The following is a 14,560-nucleotide window of genomic DNA, read 5'->3' as shown; positions in this document are numbered from 1 at the left end:
TTGAGCACCATACATGTCAGAAGGCCTAATATCATTATAGGTCACTATGAACCAGATTTTACCACTTACCATAAAACATTGAGCACCATACATGTCAGAAGGCCTAATATCATTATAGGTCACTATGAACCAGATTTTACAACTTACCATAAAACATTGAGCACCATACATGTCAGAAGGCCTAATATCATTATAGGTCACTATGAAACAGATTTTACCACTTACCATAAACCATTGAGCACCATACATGTCAGAAGGCCTAATATCATTATAAGTCACTATGAACCAGATTTTAACACTTACTATAAAACATTGAGCACCATACATGTCAGAAGGCCTAATATCATTATAGGTCACTATGAAACAGATTTTACAACTTACCATAAAACATTGAGCACCATACATGTCAGAAGGCCTAATATCATTATAGGTCACTATGAAACAGATTTTACCACTTACCATAAAACATTGAGCACCATACATGTCAGAAGGCCTAATATCATTATAGGTCACAATGAACCAGATTTTAACACTTACCATAAAACATTGAGCACCATACATGTCAGAAGGCCTAATATCATTATAGGTCACTATGAAACAGATTTTAACACTTACCATAAAACATTGAGCACCATACATGTCAGAAGGCCTAATATCATTATAGGTCACTATGAAACAGATTTTACAACTTACCATAAAACATTGAGCACCATACATGTCAGAAGGCCTAATATCATTATAGGTCACTATGAAACAGATTTTAACACTTACCATAAAACATTGAGCACCATACATGTCAGAAGGCCTAATATCATTATAGGTCACTATGAAACAGATTTTACAACTTACCATAAAACATTGAGCACCATACATGTCAGAAGGCCTAATATCATTATAGGTCACTATGAAACAGATTTTACCACTTACTAGTACCATAAAACATTGAGCACCATACATGTCAGAAGGCCTAATATCATTATAGGTCACTATGAACCAGATTTTACCACTTACTAGTACCATAAAACATTGAGCACCATACATGTCAGAAGGCCTAATATCATTATAGGTCACTATGAAACAGATTTTACAACTTACCATAAAACATTGAGCACCATACATGTCAGAAGGCCTAATATCATTATAGGTCACTATGAACCAGATTTTACAACTTACCATAAAACATTGAGCACCATACATGTCAGAAGGCCTAATATCATTATAGGTCACTATGAACCAGATTTTACCACTTACCATAAACCATTGAGCACCATACATGTCAGAAGGCCTAATATCATTATAGGTCACTATGAAACAGATTTTACCACTTACTAGTACCATAAAACATTGAGCACCATACATGTCAGAAGGCCTAATATCATTATAGGTCACTATGAACCAGATTTTACCACTTACTAGTACCATAAAACATTGAGCACCATACATGTCAGAAGGCCTAATATCATTATAGGTCACTATGAACCAGATTTTACCACTTACTAGTACCATAAAACATTGAGCACCATACATGTCAGAAGGCCTAATATCATTATAGGTCACTATGAAACAGATTTTAACACTTACCATAAAACATTGAGCACCATACATGTCAGAAGGCCTAATATCATTATAGGTCACTATGAAACAGATTTTACAACTTACCATAAAACATTGAGCACCATACATGTCAGAAGGCCTAATATCATTATAGGTCACTATGAACCAGATTTTACCACTTACTAGTACCATAAAACATTGAGCACCATACATGTCAGAAGGCCTAATATCATTATAGGTCACTATGAACCAGATTTTACCACTTACTAGTACCATAAAACATTGAGCACCATACATGTCAGAAGGCCTAATATCATTATAGGTCACTATGAAACAGATTTTACAACTTACCATAAAACATTGAGCACCATACATGTCAGAAGGCCTAATATCATTATAGGTCACTATGAACCAGATTTTAACACTTACCATAAAACATTGAGCACCATACATGTCAGAAGGCCTAATATCATTATAGGTCACTATGAAACAGATTTTACCACTTACCATAAAACATTGAGCACCATACATGTCAGAAGGCCTAATATCATTATAGGTCACAATGAACCAGATTTTAACACTTACCATAAAACATTGAGCACCATACATGTCAGAAGGCCTAATATCATTATAGGTCACTATGAAACAGATTTTAACACTTACCATAAAACATTGAGCACCATACATGTCAGAAGGCCTAATATCATTATAGGTCACTATGAACCAGATTTTACAACTTACCATAAAACATTGAGCACCATACATGTCAGAAGGCCTAATATCATTATAAGTCACTATGAACCAGATTTTAACACTTACTATAAAACATTGAGCACCATACATGTCAGAAGGCCTAATATCATTATAGGTCACTATGAACCAGATTTTAACACTTACCATAAAACATTGAGCACCATACATGTCAGAAGGCCTAATATCATTATAGGTCACTATGAACCAGATTTTACCACTTACCATAAAACATTGAGCACCATACATGTCAGAAGGCCTAATATCATTATAGGTCACTATGAACCAGATTTTACCACTTACCATAAAACATTGAGCACCATACATGTCAGAAGGCCTAATATCATTATAGGTCACTATGAACCAGATTTTACAACTTACCATAAAACATTGAGCACCATACATGTCAGAAGGCCTAATATCATTATAGGTCACTATGAAACAGATTTTACCACTTACCATAAAACATTGAGCACCATACATGTCAGAAGGCCTAATATCATTATAGGTCACAATGAACCAGATTTTAACACTTACCATAAAACATTGAGCACCATACATGTCAGAAGGCCTAATATCATTATAGGTCACTATGAAACAGATTTTAACACTTACCATAAAACATTGAGCACCATACATGTCAGAAGGCCTAATATCATTATAGGTCACTATGAAACAGATTTTACAACTTACCATAAAACATTGAGCACCATACATGTCAGAAGGCCTAATATCATTATAGGTCACTATGAACCAGATTTTACAACTTACCATAAAACATTGAGCACCATACATGTCAGAAGGCCTAATATCATTATAGGTCACTATGAACCAGATTTTACCACTTACCATAAACCATTGAGCACCATACATGTCAGAAGGCCTAATATCATTATAGGTCACTATGAAACAGATTTTACCACTTACTAGTACCATAAAACATTGAGCACCATACATGTCAGAAGGCCTAATATCATTATAGGTCACTATGAACCAGATTTTACCACTTACTAGTACCATAAAACATTGAGCACCATACATGTCAGAAGGCCTAATATCATTATAGGTCACTATGAACCAGATTTTACCACTTACTAGTACCATAAAACATTGAGCACCATACATGTCAGAAGGCCTAATATCATTATAGGTCACTATGAAACAGATTTTAACACTTACCATAAAACATTGAGCACCATACATGTCAGAAGGCCTAATATCATTATAGGTCACTATGAAACAGATTTTACAACTTACCATAAAACATTGAGCACCATACATGTCAGAAGGCCTAATATCATTATAGGTCACTATGAACCAGATTTTACCACTTACTAGTACCATAAAACATTGAGCACCATACATGTCAGAAGGCCTAATATCATTATAGGTCACTATGAACCAGATTTTACCACTTACTAGTACCATAAAACATTGAGCACCATACATGTCAGAAGGCCTAATATCATTATAGGTCACTATGAAACAGATTTTACAACTTACCATAAAACATTGAGCACCATACATGTCAGAAGGCCTAATATCATTATAGGTCACTATGAACCAGATTTTAACACTTACCATAAAACATTGAGCACCATACATGTCAGAAGGCCTAATATCATTATAGGTCACTATGAAACAGATTTTACCACTTACCATAAAACATTGAGCACCATACATGTCAGAAGGCCTAATATCATTATAGGTCACAATGAACCAGATTTTAACACTTACCATAAAACATTGAGCACCATACATGTCAGAAGGCCTAATATCATTATAGGTCACTATGAAACAGATTTTAACACTTACCATAAAACATTGAGCACCATACATGTCAGAAGGCCTAATATCATTATAGGTCACTATGAAACAGATTTTACAACTTACCATAAAACATTGAGCACCATACATGTCAGAAGGCCTAATATCATTATAAGTCACTATGAACCAGATTTTAACACTTACTATAAAACATTGAGCACCATACATGTCAGAAGGCCTAATATCATTATAGGTCACTATGAACCAGATTTTAACACTTACCATAAAACATTGAGCACCATACATGTCAGAAGGCCTAATATCATTATAGGTCACTATGAACCAGATTTTACCACTTACCATAAAACATTGAGCACCATACATGTCAGAAGGCCTAATATCATTATAGGTCACTATGAACCAGATTTTACCACTTACCATAAAACATTGAGCACCATACATGTCAGAAGGCCTAATATCATTATAGGTCACTATGAACCAGATTTTACCACTTACCATAAAACATTGAGCACCATACATGTCAGAAGGCCTAATATCATTATAGGTCACTATGAAACAGATTTTAACACTTACCATAAAACATTGAGCACCATACATGTCAGAAGGCCTAATATCATTATAGGTCACTATGAACCAGATTTTACCACTTACCATAAAACATTGAGCACCATACATGTCAGAAGGCCTAATATCATTATAGGTCACAATGAACCAGATTTTAACACTTACCATAAAACATTGAGCACCATACATGTCAGAAGGCCTAATATCATTATAGGTCACTATGAAACAGATTTTAACACTTACCATAAAACATTGAGCACCATACATGTCAGAAGGCCTAATATCATTATAGGTCACTATGAAACAGATTTTACAACTTACCATAAAACATTGAGCACCATACATGTCAGAAGGCCTAATATCATTATAAGTCACTATGAACCAGATTTTAACACTTACTATAAAACATTGTGCACCATACATGTCAGAAGGCCTAATATCATTATAGGTCACTATGAACCAGATTTTAACACTTACCATAAAACATTGAGCACCATACATGTCAGAAGGCCTAATATCATTATAGGTCACTATGAACCAGATTTTACCACTTACCATAAAACATTGAGCACCATACATGTCAGAAGGCCTAATATCATTATAGGTCACTATGAACCAGATTTTACCACTTACCATAAAACATTGAGCACCATACATGTCAGAAGGCCTAATATCATTATAGGTCACTATGAACCAGATTTTACAACTTACCATAAACCATTGAGCACCATACATGTCAGAAGGCCTAATATCATTATAGGTCACTATGAACCAGATTTTACCACTTACCATAAAACATTGAGCACCATACATGTCAGAAGGCCTAATATCATTATAGGTCACTATGAAACAGATTTTAACACTTACTATAAAACATTGAGCACCAGAGATGTCAGAAGGCCTAATATCATTATAGGTCACTATGAAACAGATTTTACCACTTACTAGTACCATAAAACATTGAGCACCATACATGTCAGAAGGCCTAATATCATTATAGGTCACTATGAAACAGATTTTACCACTTACTAGTACCATAAAACATTGAGCACCATACATGTCAGAAGGCCTAATATCATTATAGGTCACTATGAACCAGATTTTACCACTTACTAGTACCATAAAACATTGAGCACCATACATGTCAGAAGGCCTAATATCATTATAGGTCACTATGAAACAGATTTTAACACTTACCATAAAACATTGAGCACCATACATGTCAGAAGGCCTAATATCATTATAGGTCACTATGAAACAGATTTTACAACTTACCATAAAACATTGAGCACCATACATGTCAGAAGGCCTAATATCATTATAGGTCACTATGAACCAGATTTTACCACTTACTAGTACCATAAAACATTGAGCACCATACATGTCAGAAGGCCTAATATCATTATAGGTCACTATGAACCAGATTTTACCACTTACTAGTACCATAAAACATTGAGCACCATACATGTCAGAAGGCCTAATATCATTATAGGTCACTATGAACCAGATTTTACCACTTACTAGTACCATAAAACATTGAGCACCATACATGTCAGAAGGCCTAATATCATTATAAGTCACTATGAACCAGATTTTAACACTTACCATAAAACATTGAGCACCATACATGTCAGAAGGCCTAATATCATTATAGGTCACTATGAAACAGATTTTACCACTTACCATAAAACATTGAGCACCATACATGTCAGAAGGCCTAATATCATTATAGGTCACTATGAAACAGATTTTAACACTTACCATAAAACATTGAGCACCATACATGTCAGAAGGCCTAGTATCATTATAGGTCACTATGAAACAGATTTTAACACTTACCATAAAACATTGAGCACCATACATGTCAGAAGGCCTAATATCACAGACAGACGGAAGTTCTTTATCTGAAATTAAAAGGAAATTGATAAATGTTAAGAAAATATTTATTGCAATTCAAAGGCATTTTTTAATCTTTCTTCAGGAAGGGTATGAATCAAAAGAAAATATTACCACTGAAATAGGTTTATTGCAAATATCTATCCATCCTGAATTTTAACACTTTCACTGAAATATTTAAGAATCTGTAAGAAATTCCTATATAGACATTGAAGTCACTAAACAATTAAAATTAAGATACTGAGTTGATCTAAAGTGCAAATATCTAAAAACAAATCCAGAAGTCTTAAAAGGTGTTAGTTTTCCATGCATATGGAATACATGTGTCATCTATAGACTCTACATAAAATATAGTTCAGTTAAGGAAAAACTTATTCAGGTCTAAAATAATTTAAAATTAAAATATCATTGTCCTATAAGAATATGACTGTTTGGTTTGAAGGAATTGTGTAAACCCATAGCAGAAGTGATCCTTACATGTCATATGATCCCTAAATGTCACAATGCCAAAACTATTACCTGTTTTGCATCTGGTTTGACTTTTGTATACATTAATGGCATTGTGTTTATAACACCACCTAGAAAGCATAAAACAATAATTAACTATAATTAACATGTATTCATACTTTCAATAATTAAAGGAACTTATCAGACATATAATATCTGCTACACTAAACAAAAGAAGAAAGAATGAATTTGTTACTTTAATTTGTATGTACTGTAAATTGATGATTTTATCATTGCCCAATTTGATACAAAGTAGGTTTTACAAGCGTTCAATATATGTACATTCACTGTATCCTTAGTTGCCCTTAGTCTATAGTAGATACTCTATAGAAAATACCTAAAGCTACAGTTCCCATGAGGAACGGTTCTCCAGTGGCTTGAAAATCATCGAGGATTTCTCGGTTTACTTCTGATCCAACAATAAATGTAATTATCACCTGAAATTATCTAAATAACATATTATGTTTACAAAAAATGAGAGAGGTCAAAATTACATTAAAAGATGTTACTTTGTTGAATAAATAGTTACTATTTCACATATTCTTTCTAAACTTTTTAAAGTTTTATGGTGATGATACAAAGAAATACCTAAATGGTTTCAGTGTTATTTCATTTCCATGATCATACTATACACTCTTTTTTTTTCTTTTTTCAATAGATGGATTCTTTATCAATATTAATGCATACTTTTTTTAAATATCTATTTAAGATGATATACTGATTTTCACATTTCTTTTTAAAAACATTAATCAATTTAATGATTTTAATATTGATGGGAAAAAAGTTCTTCAAAGGAAGGTGTTGTACAACTTATTATGAAAGTGTACCTTTATAATTTCCTAAAAGAGGGAAAAAGTTTTTCAAAGGAAAGTGTTGTACAACTTATTATGAAAGTGTACCTTTATAATTTCATAAAAGAGGGAAAAAGTTCTTCAAAGGAAGGTGTTGTACAACTTATTATGAAAGTGTACCTTTATAATTTCCCACATAGAAAACTCTAAATGTTAACAATATTTTTGTAATGCTTGTATTTGATAATTTTAACTTTTTTACATTTATTCATAAATAGGAATAATACTCTTTATCTTAATTAGCAAAGGAAGTATATGCAAGTGTTTATTCCAAATTAAGTAGCTATTTGACCTTTCTTATCTTAATTTAAGGGCAAACTAAATGTCAAAAGTTTGTGAAGGTCATTAAAATATTGTTTAAACTTCTGCAAGTCATAAAACACTTAATTATATTCACTAAATGCCCTTAAATCAGTATTATGCACCATCCTAAAATCTGGAGTGATCACATAGATCCATGCTGGATAACAAATATATTATCAACTTACAGTGCCTAATAAAAGTGATCCTTTAAAGAAAGTTAAAACTGAAACAACTGGCTGTACTAACTGCAGAGCAAAAACAACAGCAAATGTACAAATCCAAACAAACAAAGGTATAACATAACGGAAGCTGAAATAACAAGAATACCTTATCAAATTACTGAAAAATAAATAAATAATATATATAAGTAGACAACAGCTTTCTATATTATACACATAAATGACACATTGTTCTCTTTAAAAAATATTCAAATTTCACAAAAAATGAAATATGAAATAATAAATCATTATAATATAAAATTCAGCTAGAAATTATAAATCAAATTATTATATTTTGCAAATATTTTAGCAAGTTATCAAATTGTGCAAGTACCTATTAATTATGGTACCTTTATTAGTTCCCTACATATTCTTTAGTCTCTGAGAGTTAGCTATAAGTTTAGTAAAAAAAAAGATAAATTAACTAAGCTTAGATAATAAACATTTCATAAAACTTTTATGCAAGTCAATTATTATTTATATAAACTTAAACTAGTTATATCTGGTGTTTATTTAAGAGAAGTTCCAATTTAACGCTCTAAACTAGCCGCTAACATCTTTTAAAAGCACTATTAAACAAATATTCAAATCAACAATAGAACTAGCTATCGGTTACAATCCATGCTGTAATGTCCAGTAATACAGATACAAAATGCTTTCTGTAACAAAAAGTACAAACTATGAATACTTAAAACATAACTCACACTCAGACAGTTTATTCTATAGCAGTACTTACTCCACTCCAATAACTTGTGCATACGCCTCACTACCAGCTAGAGCATAACTTATCAAAAACCCAACACTGAAAAGGAAATAGTAGGAAAACAATCAAATCCACTACATATTTATGCATCAGTCTTCAGGCAGGTGCCTGTTGTTCAGTTGTTGTCATTTGTTTGTGCAGTTCATAAGTGTTTCTCCTTTCTCGTTTTTTATATAACATGTATAGATTGGAAAGCTGGTTTTCCTGTTTTATACTAAGTCATTTTTGGGCCCTTTATAGCTTGCTGTTTTGTGTTAGCCAATGCTCCGTTCTGAAGACTGTACTTTGACCTTTTAAAATTGTTTACTTTTTATACATTGTGACTTGGATGGAGTTGTCTCATTGGTAATCACACCACATCTACTTTATTAGACCCTTACTGTACAAATTATAGATAAAAGCCTTAGATGAAACAGCTTTGAAATGATTTGTGGTATCAATTATTTCAAGTTGCTTGGGATAGATGCAGTCAACAGTCATTTAGCATTAAGGTATCAGCATTATCTATATAGCAGGATGGGAAGAGAAAGGAAAATGATAACTATTTTATGCTTTCTTAGAATCATTTGTTAGAAGTCAGTCTAATTGAAATAAAGGAACAAGGCAAGAAGAAAAGTACATTTGGTTCCCATAGGAATGAAAACTGTCTGTTTAAAAACATAATGATGATTTCAGCATTTGCAATGATTAGTGAAGATTTTTACAAAAATGATTTTTACTCCTAAAAACAAGATATTTTATTCTGCATCAGCTTTTCGTTTTTAATTTGTGGAATAAAGTTGAACTAATTCTTTCAAACAGTCTTTAAGTTAATAACAAGGAATTCTTGAATAATTGTTTTCATTAATGGCAAAGTTTGTGTTTTAAATTATTCTTTTTTTATTTTTTTAATGCTTATTGTTTTCTGACCATACATTTTAAGAATAATTGTTTTCATAAATGTCAAAGTTTGTGTTTCAAATTATTCGTCTTTATTTTTTCATAAAATTAATATTTATGAGGAAATTATGGCTTAATGTTTTCTGACATACATTTTAAGAAGTAATAAAATCAACTTACAATTGTAAAAACAGTATAATTTCAAAACATTGTTTAAATCCACATCCTAAAAATAAACTTCCTAATGTATACAGACTGGGTGATTCTATTTCTTGACCTTTAGGTATGATCACATGACCTGCCAGTACAGGACCTGAAAAATATTTCAAATTGTATTATTTTTGTTAAGATGAAGAATAAACGAAAATTTTACAACTGCTAAGGAAATTAAGTTAAAATGTCAAATATCCTTAATTTAAGATTTAAGGAAGCATAGAAAAATGATTTTTTTTACACCAATGGCAGCTATATCACAAGGGTCTTGATGGAGTTTACAGAATAGAGATTAATGTGCCAATTGATGTTTTCAGAAAATAAAATGAAAACAAGATTCTGTATGCAGTGACATGCAAAGTATGTAACCACTTAAGGCAGTTCGCTACTCAGTTTCAAAATAAATAATTTCCATAACACTAGTATACATTGATAGGGGATTAATTAAGGAATTAAAAAAGCAAAAAAAATATAGAGGTCAATGTGCTTGTTTTCGAGATATCAGCCATTGAAATTTTGGCGGGAAAATGTTCTCCCTTGATTTTTCATAGCTTTATTATTGACAAGTTAAAGTTCTCAAAAACTATTAAAAAACAAGAGGCTCTCAAGAGCCTGAATCGCTCACCTTAATTCTTTTGGTTAAATCTCTCATCAATGATTATTTTGGCTTTTCAATTTATTTAAATGTTTTTTGGATCGTCCTATTTTCTTCAAAAGCAAAAAAAAAATAATCAATTTCTCCTATGTTCTATTTTAGCCATAGGAGCTATGTTTCTTGACATACAAGGAAATAAAATATAAAATTTATACTAGATACTCTGAAACTCATTTAGCCTAAGTTTGGCTGAAATTGATACAGCAGTTTCAAAGGAGAAGATTTTTTAAAGTAAGTCAACATGATGAACAAATTGTGAAAAAAGTCTTTAAAGGGCAATAACTCCTTAAGGGGTCAATTGACAATTTTGGTCAAATTGACTTAATTGAAGATCTTACTTTGCTGAACATTATTGCTGTTTACAGTTTATTTCTGTCTATAATAATATTCAAGATAATAACCAAAAACAGCAAAATTTCCTTAAAATTATCAATTCAGGGGCAGCAACCCAACAACAGGTTGTCTGATTCATCTGAAAATTTCAGGGCAGATAGATCTTGACCTGATAAACAATATTACCCACGTCAGATTTGCTCTAAATGCTTTGGTTTTTGAGTTATAAGCCAAAAACTGCATTTGACCCCTATGTTCTATTTTTAGCAATGGCGACCATGTTTGTTGATAGATCATAACTTCGGATACAATTTACAAACTAGATACCCTAAGGAACATTCAGTTAAAGTTTGGAAGTATTTGGCCCAGTAGTTTCAGAGGAGAAGATTTTTGTAAAAGATTACTAAGATTTATGAAAAATGGTTAAAAATTGACTATAAAGGGCTATAACTCCTAAAGGGGTCAACTGTTCATTTCCGTCATGTTGACTTATTTGTAAATCTTACTTTGCTGAACATTATTGCTGTTTACAGTTTATCTCTATCTATAATAATATTCAAGATAATAACCAAAAACAGAAAAATTTCTTTAAAATTACCAATTCAGGGGCAGTAACCCAACAACAGGTTGTCTGATTCATCTGAAAATTTCAGGGCAGATAGATCTTGACCTGATAAACAATATCATCCCATGTCAGATTTGCTCTAAATGCTTTGGTTTTTTAGTTATAAGCCAAAAACTGCATTTGACCCCTATGTTCTATTTTTAGCAATGGCGACCATGTTTGTTGATAGATCACAACTTCTGATACAATTTACAAACTAGATACCCTAAGGAACATTCAGTTAAAGTTTGGAAGTATTTGGCCCAGTAGTTTCAGAGGAGAAGATTTTTGTAAAAGATTACTAAGATTAAGAAAAATGGTTAAAAATTGACTATAAAGGGCAATAACTCCTAAAGGGGTCAACTGACCATTTCCGTCATGTTGACTTATTTGTAAATCTTACTTTGCTGAACATTATTCCTGTTTACAGTTTATCTCTATCTATAATAATATTCAAGATAATAACCAAAAACAGAAAAATTTCCTTAAAATTACCAATTCAGGGGCAGCAACCCAACAACAGGTTGTCTGATTCATCTGAAAATTTCAGGGCAGATAGATCTTGACCTGATAAACAATATTACCCACGTCAGATTTGCTCTAAATGCTTTGGTTTTTGAGTTATAAGCCAAAAACTGCATTTGACCCCTATGTTCTATTTTTAGCAATGGCGACCATGTTTGTTGATAGATCATAACTTCGGATACAATTTACAAACTAGATACCCTAACGAACATTCAATTAAAGTTTGGAAGTATTTGGCCCAGTAGTTTCAGAGGATAAGATTTTTGTAAAAGATTACTAAGATTTACGAAAAATGGTTAAAAATTGACTATAAAGGGCAATAACTCCTAAAGGGGTCAACTGACCATTTCCGTCATGGTGACTTATTTGTAAATCTTACTTTGCTGAACATTATTCCTGTTTACAGTTTATCTCTATCTATAATAATATTCAAGATAATAACCAAAAACAGCAAAATTTCCTTAAAATTACCAATTCAGGGGCAGCAACCCAACAACGGGTGGTCTGATTCATCTGAAAATTTCAGGGCAGATAGATCTTGACCTGATAAACAATATTACCCCATGTCAGATTTGCTCTAAATGCTTTGGTTTTTGAGTTATAAGCCAAAAACTGCATTTGACCCCTATGTTCTATTTTTAGCAATGGCGACCATGTTTGTTGATAGATCAAAACTTCGGATACAATTTATAAATAAGATACCCTAAGGAACATTCAGTTAAAGTTTGAAAGTATTTGGCCCAGTAGTTTCAGAGGAGAAGATTCTTGAAATAGTTTACGACGACAGACAACGACAGACGACGGACGACGACAGACGCCAAGTGATGGCATAAGCTCACTTGTCCCTTCGGGACAGGTGAGCTAATAAATAAAATTTTATAAGACTTTTACAATGGCTTATAATTATACAGGTTAAAGATTTATAAAAAGAAAAAGATGGGGGTCAATGGGCAATTTTTTTTAAGGCATTCAAATGGATAGAACCAGAGGATTTCTAAAATCTAACAAAAATTCCAAAACATGACAAGCCAACATCTTAATTATTACATGACGAAACATTTTCCTAATGGAGGAACTTTCACCTTTACAAACCGTGTCTACGCTGTACAGTGTAGCATGATCGAAATTATTTCATCCCTCCATGTAAGGAATGGTGAACATGCTAATTCATTGCTTATTTAAATTATACTGATTTATTTGAATTTTCATTATAAAACTTAGAAGTATCAATATTTTCATTAATTGCCGTTTGTAACCATTCAAATGCCAAGCCTTCATGGTCCCCCCTTAGTCGAAAATGACCAAATGCTGTCATGAAGGTCCCCATGTAGTTTTCCTGCTATATTTTTTTCACGGAAACTGTCAAATTCAGAGGTCATAAACCAATTACCTGTATGGCTAATTTGCAGCAACAACAAAACGATTCGTACGGGTTATGTAAACGGTTGAAAAGATTTGTAAACAAAACGTTGACAAATGAGTAGGTTTTTAATGACTTTATCTAGCAAATTGATGCTATGCAACATGCAATATAAACCGGAAACGCGGATGTATCAATTTGATTGTAAACAACGAAATGAATTCAAATTCAAATACGATATTTCTTCACAGTAAATATTTTAGTTTATGGTTTTTAATTTTAAAGTAATTTTATATTATCGTTACAGTAGTGCTCGAGCTATTTGCGATGAAATAATATTAATGTTGTACGTCTTATTTTGGACTTCTTAACTAGAGGCTCTCAAGAGCCTGTGTCGCTCACCTTGGTCTATGTGCATATTAAACAATGGACACAGATAAATTCATAACAAAATTGTGTTTTGATGATGGTGATGTGTTTATAGATCTTACTTTACCGAATATTCTTGTTGCTACAATTATTACAGTGGAAAATATTTTCTAAACATCTACAAAAATTTATGAAAAATGTAAAAAATTTACTATAAAGGGCAACAACTCCTACAGGGGTCAACTGACCATATTGGTCGCGTTGACTTATTTGTAAATCTTACTTTGCTGAACATTATTGCAGTTCACTGTTTATCTCTATCTATAATAACATTCAAGATTATAACCAAAAACAGCAAAATTGCCTTAAAATTACCAATTCAGGGGTAGCAACCCAACAACGGGTTGTCCGATTCATCTGAAAATTTC

General features: G+C 32.1%; 1 protein-coding gene across 1 annotated transcript in view; it reads right to left on the bottom strand.

The window, feature by feature from the left end:
- Positions 1-14,560, bottom strand: part of LOC139517989 (uncharacterized) — a 43,388-nt gene that overhangs the window by 15,445 nt on the left and 13,383 nt on the right. Inside the window, exons 6-11 of the mRNA XM_071309577.1 lie at positions 10,254-10,386; positions 9,168-9,233; positions 8,399-8,522; positions 7,397-7,496; positions 7,072-7,130; positions 6,496-6,560 (exon numbers count right to left, since the gene is read on the bottom strand). Coding sequence (XP_071165678.1) covers positions 6,496-6,560; positions 7,072-7,130; positions 7,397-7,496; positions 8,399-8,522; positions 9,168-9,233; positions 10,254-10,386 — 547 coding nt within the window. The remainder of the gene's footprint in view (positions 1-6,495; positions 6,561-7,071; positions 7,131-7,396; positions 7,497-8,398; positions 8,523-9,167; positions 9,234-10,253; positions 10,387-14,560) is intronic.

Source organism: Mytilus edulis, chromosome 3 (genome assembly GCF_963676685.1).
Source record: "Mytilus edulis chromosome 3, xbMytEdul2.2, whole genome shotgun sequence".
Lineage (NCBI taxonomy): Eukaryota > Metazoa > Mollusca > Bivalvia > Mytilida > Mytilidae > Mytilus > Mytilus edulis.
Note: the sequence above shows the minus strand (reverse complement) of the source record. Positions and strands in the feature narration are given on the sequence as shown.